The sequence below is a fragment of the Myodes glareolus genome, chromosome 22, assembly GCF_982192425.1.
Source record: "Myodes glareolus chromosome 22, mMyoGla1.1, whole genome shotgun sequence".
NCBI lineage: Eukaryota > Metazoa > Chordata > Mammalia > Rodentia > Cricetidae > Myodes > Myodes glareolus.
The window spans coordinates 43647910-43659535 of record NC_142047.1 but is presented as its reverse complement, the minus strand read 5'-3'; the positions used below and the strand labels follow the sequence as shown (position 1 = coordinate 43659535).

General features: G+C 42.6%; 1 protein-coding gene across 1 annotated transcript in view; it reads right to left on the bottom strand.

The window, feature by feature from the left end:
- Vat1l (vesicle amine transport 1 like) overlaps positions 1-11626 on the bottom strand; it is a 170221-nt gene that overhangs the window by 81321 nt on the left and 77274 nt on the right. The window contains 2 exon segments of the mRNA XM_048437338.3: positions 3356-3411; positions 5292-5395. Coding sequence (XP_048293295.1) covers positions 3356-3411; positions 5292-5395 — 160 coding nt within the window.

Sequence of the window (11626 nt, the reverse complement as noted above, 5' to 3'; positions counted from 1 at the left end):
CATGCATTAACTCCAGCGCCACATAAAGCCAGACATGGCAGCGCCTGCATAAGAGCTTCGTGTTTGTTTCCAAATTGTCTTCTCTTGTTCTCCTAGCATAAGTGTCCCAAAATGAAAGCTCTAAGTTGTTGAACCCATAATTAAGCTTGATACCTGCACATCTGTAGGGCCTCAGTGAATGGCTGGGTCATGCACGCCAGCTGATGCTACCGACAATGCACAGCCGTGACTAAGAGCTCGAGAGATGGCTCAGTGGGTAATGGTGCTTGCCACAAGGCCTGACAACCTGACTTTGATCCTTGGAACCGACATGGTGAGGGCAGAGGACTGACTTCTGCAAGTTGTTCTCTGACCTCTTCATGCACACCACGCCAGGTGCGCATACACACACACACACACACAAACACACACACACACACACACAATATTAAACAAGTGTACTTAAAGTCTTCTTGGAAATTTTCTAGGGTCAAGTGTCACACGTTAGCCGTGTAACCAGGCAATTCACCTAACCTCTCTGTGTTCGGTTTCCTTACCATACCTTGGGGAGAGGGAGGTTGTCATAGCAAGTAGATGTGCTCATATTGGGTGTATGCCATTACAGCAGTGTGTATATACTGCATGCTTCATAAGCATAAACAAATTTAATTGTCCTTTTATCCAAAAGCCATGTTTCTCTCTCTCTCTCTCTCTCTCTCTCTCTCTCTCTCTGTCTCTCTTTCTCTCTCTCTTTGTCTCTCTCTCTCTCTCTCTCTCTCATTTACTGAGCTAGAGTTTGGAATTTGGAGTCAGGCTGCTCTCTAAATGTTAACTTCATCCGTAAGAATCATCCTTGTAATGGCCCAAGAGCGAACGGCAAGTCTGACAAAGCCTAAAGAATTCACTCTGCTGAAATCTTAAGATGGAATGTAATTAAGAGAGCAGAGTGAGAACTCTCTATATGATTCTAAATGTGCCTTTCTTGATTGCATAGTATTATTATTTTCCTGGAGCTAAGCCAGCATAGCACTTCTCAGAAAAACCTTCTCTTCAATTTACTTCTAGCCAATCAGCCTGCGCGGGCCTGGTCCTCTGGGCTTTTATTCACGACCTTCAGCTCCAGAGCATAATGGTACTCATTTGAGGAAGAGGAAACCGAGCCTCCATCCTGGCTGTGTTGTTATAAATACCTTCCTAGCACGGACACACTGTGATTATTTCATTAGCGCCGTGTGTTGGGATTGGGCATTAAGGGTGAGAAGAGGGAAAACATTTCTTACGGTTGTATGTAATTTGGAACCAGCATGATTCCTCAGAGCAGACTTTCAGCGTCACGCAAATTGTAGCCATAGCAACAAAACAGCTGTGAGTGGTACCCAGCCTGTCTTCAGGGACCAGCAGTAGATAGCATCCTTCAGTAGGCTCTATCCTTGTTCCTATAGGCACTGAAGTTCAAAGGATTCTTGATCTACACTTTTATTAAAGCCCCGTATGCAAACAATGCAGAAAAGAGTCCTTTAAATCCTGAAGGAATTATAGAAGGAATATTTCCGTTCCCCGATTCACCAGTGTTTGAGGGTAAAATTTGGGCAGTCAATGTCGGCATAAAGAACATATAAGTATATCTGGCATGTTTAATATTGGTTGTCAACCTGATAGCCTCCAAAATCATCTTTGAGACAAATCTCTGGGTATGTCTGTGGGGGGAATTTCTATATTGGGTTAACTGAGATGGGAAAATCCTTCCAAAATGTGACCATTACAACTCCACTGAGATTTATGGAGAGTGAATTCTAATGTCCTTTCCTTGGTTCTCTCGCCAGCCCATTTAAAATGCCTTTGCCTCATCCTGCCTTCTTTCAGGGTCATGTTTCTGTTCTTCTTTGGGGTTGGATAGGCCTTCCCAATAGGTTATTAACACATTTCCTTATTGCTGGGTCTCTCTCCTTAATGAATGTAGGAGCCACAAGGGTCATGCACACCTCTGTCACATCCACTGTGATACCTTTATGTCTTGGAGCGCTACCCACAGTAGATGCTGAGAAAACATCTGTGTAGTCATGCTTATTGCTGTAGAACATGGTTCTCTGAGCAAAAGTTACCATATTCATCAGAGTGCCCATGCCTGTGCATGACCAGGCTTGTTGATTATTGGCATTCCCTCAAAGAAGGAGGGGGTGAAGAGGATCATTGGATCAACACCTGAAATTCCAGATGCTCCTCTAAGTCATTTGTAATGTAATTTTACCCTGATGGCATATGGCCCAGTGATCTCAGGAGGTACTGGACAAACATAATCTTGGGAAAGTTAAAGGAAAGGATTCTGTCAATGTGGCTAAGGGGAAGCCATCATCCAGCTGGGTATGAACTTGCCAATGCAGCTGCTTTAGAGTCACATACACTCCTACCAGTAACTACTCATCCACACTTCATGTGCAAGGGAAATAAGGTCAGTGGTTCCTCAGAGTGAACTCTGGTAGAATCATACTTTGGTTTGTTATCAGGGCTTTATGTGTGTGTATGTGTGTGGGGTGCCATCTACATCTCCCCAGGAAAGAAACTCTTACAGCGCTTATCTGGTGCACCGACTGTACCAGAAAGAGGGAGCACAGGGACAGAAGCTGAACACTTGTGAGAAATAGCAGTCCCTTGTGTGGTTGGGATAACAAAAGCCCAGCCCCTAATCAGCTTGATTCTAACACCTATCGAGAGCTCTCTGTGGCAATATCCATCTGAGCAGGTGCCGCGAGGGATAGTGCTCTTCAGTGGTGGACAAAGTCATCAAGTACACAGAAATTATTAAAGTTAGGAGTTTCCCATTCCATTCTCCAACACAGTAGGGATGGGGACACAGAAATCAACTGTGTCCTTAGAAACCTGGCCAGAAAATGACCAAAATAAAAGCCCGTCTACTATAGGGAGCAATGATAGTGCAATAGCTCTAAGGCCACTTTTGACAGATGCTTGAATCAATCTCTACTAAGGTAAAAAGGAAGCTTTTCAAAATTTCACTGACACTACCACCTTTCGAGTCCTCATCCTGCCTATGTGCAGTTAGCAGTGAATGGGTATGGGATTTGTCAGGACAGCAGGATGCAAATGGCAGACCAGCAATTGAGCAATTGGGCAATGTCTTTTGTTTGTTTTTTGTTTTGCTTTTCCCAAGACAGGGTTTCTCTGTGTAGCCCTGGCTGTCCCAGAACTCACTCTGTAGACCAGGTTGGCCTCAAACTCAGAGATCCATCTGTCTCTGTCTCCTGAGTGCTGGGATTAAAGGCATGTGCCACCACTGCCTGGTGACCAATGTTTTTAGGTGGAACTCACACCATGCAAATGAACGTTAACCGGCAGTTAGCAGACAGGCGTGGATACTTACTGATTTTGCGAAACTAAAGAAACTCTTGGTCTCTCCAGTTACCATGTTGGAGGAACCTGCAAATGAAAGATTCCCAAGTCAAATAATTGTTCATGAAAATCAAGATATTTTCTTATAGAAGGAGAGTGAGAGGTGCTTCATTTGTGCACAAGTGGCAAAAGTTTACAAACATCATGCTTCAGTCTTGGAAAAAGTAGAGGTGTTGGGGTTGGCTACAAAGTGGAACATTTGGCTAGTCATCAACTCTTAGTTTCATTGGAAAACCAGGCGTGTAACAAAAGATGATTGACTAGTCCAATGTTTTAATAATATGAAACATTTTGGTTCTGTTTATTGAAAGCAAGAAGTGAACTTCTGTAGGAAGGCACTACATGGATCCAGATTTGACTTCCTAGCGAGTGAGGGACTTAGGACTCTGACTTGGTCTGGGTACGACAGGGTAGGAGGGAAACTTAGATGAATACAAAAAATGAGATGCAGAAAACATAGAGGAGAGAAGAACATTTCAGAGGCTTGGGGAATGTGGAGCTATTTGTCAGCTCCAAAGGGGTACAGCCAGGGAGATTAAAAAAACAAAACCTAAAGCTTTAGAGAAAAGCATATTGGTATCTATGTGTAGACAACTGGACCAAGTGACACTCAGATGTCAGATGGAGGTGGAGTTGGGAAAGAGAAGTTGAAATGTTCAGAAAGAAATGACCCCTTTGCAGAGTTCCTAGTAGGGATGGGGTGGTAGGAAGAAACTCTTGACAATGTCGAGAGCATCCTGATGCACTGCCCATCTCCACAGACTTTCCTGCATCTGATATTTGGAAGTGTAATTTTCCTTAGAGAACAAGCATCTACTTAAACAATTGCATATTTCAAAATTAACCATTTGGTCTGGCTAAACTATTTCCAATAAGTTAATCATCCCTTTATCATTGATGGGGGGGGGGTGATAAGTCCCAGGGATTGTAGTACCAGACTTTGACTACACAGTAACCAAGTGATCAATGTAATTACTTGGATAATTGCGAGATAATCAAGTTGAAACTCACCCAAATGACATCATGAAATTGAGGCAAAAATATAACTCCTGGCTAATGAGAAGGAGGGATGAATAAATTGTCCATCTGCCTTCTGCTAGTCACATCCGATGTTCTTCTAATGCTATTGACCCTAGTAGGCTTTCCCATCAATAATATTAATCAATAATTTACTTCTTGGGAAATATGTGGTCAGGATAGAAATGACCAGAATGTCAGTAAAGGAGTGTTGCTTGCCTGCTTGGTGAGCTCAATTCTTTTTTAATAATGATCTGATGATAAGAAGATATTTATAACCCTCAAACATCTCTTTTCTAAAGAGCATTGATTTCGAATATACTCAGAATTAAGGCTGAATTTCTATTGCATGAATAGGACACAGAGGTTTTAGGAATCTCAAACATCAGATACCCCAATGTTGTGTTTTGGAAGATGGCCTCTGGCTCTCCATATACCCTTTGAGATTTGTGGAGACCAATTTTTCAATTAGTGTGGGTCTGTGTGTGTATGTGTAAAGACAAGAAGGTCAGGCACGAAAGTTTCATTTTGCTGGAGAAAATTTGTTTCTAATTCTAACTTTCCTGTACACTCAAGAGCATAGTAGATGTGGCCAGGCATGGTGGCTCACACTTGCAATCCTATCACTAAAGAGACTGAGGCAGTGGGATTATGAGTGCAAGGCTAGCCAGGGTTATATAGTGAGGCTGTATTTCAAACAAAGCAAAACATTTAAATGTGACAGGGTAGTAGGCAAATAAGTTAGTTTTACAATTTACGACAATAGTAACAACATAATAAATGGACTAAAAAAATCCAGACACTCCCAAGTTTTCCCATTACCCAGTATATTAAGCACAGTGGGGTGCTTTCTGCTGCTGTTGATCTTAGTCCATTGTGCATGCACTCACCATATAAAATGTAGGTCCCCAGAGGTTTGAGGAGGCTGAGCCCCTTGCCAGTGTTGTCCCCACAGAGGCAGTCCAAAACAATGTCCACACCTTCAGCAGAGATCCTGCGCAGAAGGAGACAAAGTAAGATCAGGTAAGTATCAGGAACCAGACTCTCAAGTCTTTCCTTTCCATGCCACATCTAACACCGTCTGTCTAATCACTGTCATCCCTGACTTATTGCAGATACCTTTGATACATCCTCTATGAGCTGAACAGATCTCAAGTGAAATTTTTGTTGAATTCATCTAACCTAATACCTGCCATAGCCAAACAGTATGGTACACTGTAGCATGTAAGTGGTTTACTCCCATGGTCACATGGCCGCCTTGGCACTGCTTCCACCCCTAGCTTCACAGGAGAATATTATAAAACACATTGGTAGCCCAGGAAGAACTCTCAACCTCTGAAATAGAATGTCTGTGAATGCCACCTGCTTTGAAAAAAAAAAAAAGTCCTGGACCAAACCACTGTGAGTTACGCACTGTCTATACAAGCATTTCACAAAGTTGGAGGCAGCAAAACACCTCTCCTGAGAACAAGTCTGGAGTAGAATAATGGAGAGGAAACTGGAGTCAGATTTTCTATCAAGACGCTCACTCAAATTCTCCAAGTCTCAGCTCTCACTCTCTCTTGCAATGTGGAGCAAATGCATTTCTTTGTGGGGAGAATGCAATGAGGAAACAAATAAGATTTTTGGCCCGGGCTTCCCACAGTCCTGTCAATCCCTCAGCCAACAATCCCTTTTTAAAGGAATATGACCAACATGTGGGGTGCTGTCCAAGGTACTAAAAGAGTCAGCAAACCAATGTATCTCCAAAGTTAATGGGGCTACTTGTCCGGTCTGGAGTTTTCCACCTAGCTTTTCATGGCCGTTCATTTAGGTGACCCCCAAAGTCCCCCACTCATACACACACCATACCTGCTTAAGTTTTGCACTCTTAGGATTTTCCCTCTTTGTTTTCATATCATTTATATTCTGCTCTACCCTCTCCTTTAAGCCCATACTCAAATGGTTTCTTTCTATTTTGCTGGATTCTCCAGATAGTCCAAGTTAAACACACAGTTTAAATATTGGATGCTAGGGTTCACACATAGAAGGACAGGGCATTCATATTTCTGTACCTGTGTTACCTCACTCAGTTTGTTTTATTTTCAGTTTCATCCATTTGCCTATTCATTTTATAATTACCTTTTCAAAATCCAGATAGAGATACACAAAAAAGAAAATTATGAACTAATCTTCCCAGTGAACATGGCTACAAATTGCACAATCAAATACTTGCAAGGCAATCCAGGAACACATCAAAGACAGCATACATGCACCATGCATGACCAAGTTGGCTTTATCCCAGAAATACAGAAATAGTTCAACACATGCAAATAAATAAGTGTAACTCATCACAGAAATAGCCCCAAGGATCATCTCAGTATATGGAGGAAGTGCCTTTGACAAAGTTCAACTTAAAATCTCTAGAGACTAGGGATGACAGAAACATATCTTAATGTAATAAAAGTGATCTATGACAAATCTATTGCCAATATCATGCTAAATGGAGAAAAACTCAAAGCATTCTAATATTAGGACTAAGCCAGGGGTGTACGCTGTTCCCATTCTATTTTAGTATTGTGCTTGAAGACTTAACTAAAGCAATATGACATGAAAAAGAAATAAAAGGGATGCAAATAAAAAAGGAAGAGGTCAAAGTATCCTTATGTGCAGGTGATATGATTTTATACATAGGGAATCCCAAAGACTCTATCAGAAAACTTTTAGACCTTAGAAACACTTATAGCAAGGTGACGGGGCACAAAGTCAATGTCTAAAAATCAGCGGCCTTTCTGTATACTATTGACAAAAATTATGGAAAAGAAATTAGGGAAACAATCCCATTCAAGACAGCCTCCAAAATAACATGGAGCAAATGTGCCAAATAAATGCAGGGCCTTGACAATGAAAAGCTTAAAATACAAAGGAAAGAAATGGAGAAGACACCAGAAGATGGAGAGGCCATCCATGTTGGATCAGAAATACCAATGTTATAAAAAATCCTGTCAAAAGTAACTCCAAGTTTAGTGCAATCTCGATTAACATCTCAATGAAATTTCTCACAGAAACAGAAAAAAAAAGTCTTAAAATTTATATGGAAGTGCGAAGACCCCTAAACAGCAGTGATAGCCCTTAGAACTGTGTTGCAGGTATTACCACACCTGGTTTCATATCATATCTCAGATCTGTATTAATAATAACAGCTCAGTACTAGTACAAACACAGACATGTAGATTGTATATTCCCCAGACCAGATATCAACTCAAGATACAGTCTTGAGGACAGAACTACCAACAGCCATGAGAGTTGAGGTTGATCGATCGTAACCATTCTAGGAGTATGATTTCCTTGTGAGCATTTACTATGCCCCAGGTTGAGGAATGTCAAGTCAATCCTATTTGTGTCTCATGACACTCTTGTGACTCCAGAGCCAATATTATTTTCATTTGATGAAGGAAGAAAATGATGATGTGGCTGCCTGAATAAGTTACCATGTTTTGGAAGTGATGGCTTACCAAAGTGCCTGTAAGTAATGTTCCCTCCATTCCTGAAAACAAAACAAAACAAAACAAAGCAAAACAACAATAAGAGAAAAAAAAAAACCAAAAAAAACCCCAAACCTCTTGGTTTATCAAGCCAGACATGGATACGATTTGTTCCTTTGATCTTTCAGTTGTCTTGGTGAAGGAGTATTCCTGTGCATTGCTCCTTTTGAGGGTAGAGGCATTTCTTCATGGATGAGTTTCAAAATTAAAGACTATCACCATCTCACCCTATCATTAGAATGAAACAAATGAATGCTATTACATGGAACCTACCCAAACAAAACTGGGCTTGGGTCTAGTGAAAATCTTCCAGCTCCAGAGCTAGAGATAGAACTCAGCTGGTAGAACACTTGCACAAAGCCTTGGGTTTGATCCCTATCACCACTTACTACTGGTGTGGTAGGACACACCTTCAGTTCCCTATTACTACGGAGAGGTGGAGGCAGGAGGGTCAGAAGTTCAAGGTCATGTAGCAAGTTTGCAGATAGTTATGGTTTACCTGAGACCCTTTTACACACACACACACACACACACACACACATACACACACACACACACACACACACACACACACACACACACACACACACATCCAGAAGCATTTTTAGGATGGGCTTGGCCACTGTCATGCTCCTTGGCTGATCTTTTTAAAGACATTATTAGTACCATCAATTGGAAAGTCAGTCAGCTCTGAGAGACCCAAGGCCCATCCTCATTTCCACTGCTTCCATTTCTAAGGGTGGCATACTGTCTGTGTATACATTATGCAGCAGCACAGATGGGCTGAGGGCCAAGGATGTTTTTTTTTTCTGTCTTTTTTCTGTTGTTGCCACAAATTTCCATGAATTTAAGATACTATCAACCCCAGCCTAGGGTCTCTGGGCCAACTCAGCAGCAAGATATTTTAGAATTGCTGACCCAAGACCTCACAGTTCGGTATTCTTTTATCCCCACTCCTGGTCCCTCTATGGTTTCCATCAACATGGATAGGGGAATAATTTCTCTGGGCGGGGGAGGCTCCCTGAGAGCCATTACTTGTGTAGAAAGTCTTCAACCTTGCCAGGAAGTAACCCTTTCTTACTGTTTCCTTGGCTTTCTGCGGAACTTTCTTTTTCTAGATTCCCCGTGTCCTGAGAACTTGACCTGTGACCTGTGCCATAACTTCCAGTATGGTTGTGCGCAGTAGGGTTCCTCACAGAATGGTTGGTCCATAGTAGGCTTGTCCCAGAGACTGGACACAACACCCAGCATCCAATAGACTTCTTACAGAGTGTTGGGCACAGTGCCTGAGAAATAGCAGCTTCTATGGGGCTAGCTATAGTGCCAAGTTTACATTAAGCTTCTTCTAATTGCTGGGCATGATGCCCAACACACAGTGGGCTTCTTACAGGGATCCAGGCAAGGTAGCTGGTGCACAGCAAGCAAGATTCTCACAGGAGGCTCCTCTCAGTGTATTAAGCATAAGTGTTGCACAGTGGGCTTCTCAGTAAGTGCACACTTACTGGTCGTTCCTACATATACTTAGTAACATCCCTTCTAGAAGTCATGTCTGGACCTACATCCCTAATCTCTCCCAGCAATATGATTCTCAACAATTTTTACCAGAGGTTGAGTAAGCACCTACCATGGGTCACACACTCTGCTAAGGACTGATGCTACTGAAGGCAAGAGGGACAGTCTGCTTTTTCTGAGCTCACACTTCCTGGCTTTACCCTTACCCTGGCTCTGCAGACTCAAGTTATATGACAAAACCACAGCCCTCCAATGGGTTCCTTCCTCAGGTCCGGTGCTCCTTAGTCTGTCTTTTGCTTAGCATTGCTCCCCGTCTTCTAGAGCCAGCTCTCAGTGGTCACCCAGCTAGTGACTCCAAGCTGGGTCTACTCCCTGTAATCCTTGGGGTTTTCACAGTCATACGAAAGAATGTCGCAACAGCTCCCAAGACCACAACAGCTAAAGTAGAAGTCTCTTTCCTCTTGTGTGTTTTACTGGTCACCAAGTCTATTTTTCTTTCCTATTTTTCACCTATATGCACAGGCTGGGGTGAAAACCAGAGGTCAATCTGAGGTATCATTCCTCAGACATAGTCCACTTGGATTTTGAGAACAGGGGCTCCTCACTTTGGCCTGGTGCTTGCCAAACAGGCAAAGCTGGCTAAATCCTGTTTCCCTCTCCGCAGCACTAGAATTACAAGCAGGTGCCACCATGTCCAGCTTCTTAATGTGTGTTCTGGGGATCAAACTCAGATGTGCATGTTCATTCAGACAAGCGCTTTCTGGGATCAGCTAGCTCCTCAATGCCTGTTCTTTTCCTTTGATGCTGCCTGTTCCTGCCCCCTGAGTTCCATTTCCCACTTATCCTGCCCGCGTGGCCAGAGCGTCTCAAAGGCTCATCTCGCGTAATAGCTCTTAACTGCCTTGAATCTGCAAAGGAGTCCAGATTTTCAGCATAATCCAATTTTAACTCCATCGAAGGACTTCTGAGAGCTTCCTCTATATAGCTGAGAAGTTGTGTTTAAGATTTTTGCATCTTTGAGTTGGAGAGATGGTTTGGCAGGGAAAGGTGCCAATCATTAGCCTGGCAGCCTGAGTTTGAGCCCAGAAAAGTCACATGGTGAGAGGAAAGGGCTGACTTCCTGCGTAAGTTGACCTTTCACCTCCATATGAAGACCATGGCAATGCTCTTCCAATAATAAATAAATAAATAAATACAGGAAATACTTTTTTTTCTACAAGGAACAATTGCATTTATTTATGAGTCTCGGTGTGATAATTTGGCACATGCTCACACATCAGAATAAACAAAGAAATCCAGGTAATTAGCATGCCCATCGTTTCAATTCGAGGTTGCTTAATTGGGAGCGGTTTGCTCACAGCTCCCCATGGGTGATATCCAGAGAGGTTTCCACATTGTCATGACTTGGGAGATGTGGCAGGTAGTTGCTAACTACATCTAATAAGTACCATTGCACTGGATGGCCTCTAACCACAGGACTCCAAGTGTACACACTGCTGAGATTGACAAGTCCTGATCTAACCTGTTTCTGCCATCTCAGTATCTCATATAGCCACAGTCTTCAAGTTGAATAGCTTGGTTCTCTCATGGACCCAGGGGTGAACCGCCCCTCTTGCCTTAGGGAGAATGAGCATAGATGGTAGACAGTTTAAACTTCGGGAGCAGGTCATGTGCAGTGGATCCCAGAGTGTGTAGGTATGTAAACACTATTTAAACCTTCTGTACCTTGGCTTTTCCCTAAAGAAATACGGGCAGTGCCCGCATCATCAAATTTGCAAAGGCCAGAATGTGAGTTCCCGTGTGTGCTCTGGACTTTCAGTCGGATATCACTTCTGTGCGTTCCCAAATGCCCTGACTGTGCCTACTTGGTGCTGATGCAATGACTTATTACATTAACTGTGACTAGTAGTTCGGATATTTCAGGACACAGGGTTATGTGCGCCTTGGTCACCCTTGTGCTTGCACAACATTTTTTAGGCGTCAATAAAAAGGTAATAAAAACATGAATGCATGAACATAAGGCCTTAAACAATATTGTGTATCATTTCCACCAAGTGTTTGGTTTTAAAGGCACCCGTAAGCAGCCTTATTGAGCTATAATTGATGGCAATAAATAGGACAGATATAAAATGTGCAGCGCACAGTTCAATGAGTTGTGGCAGTCCATGCCAGTGAAACCAAACTCCACA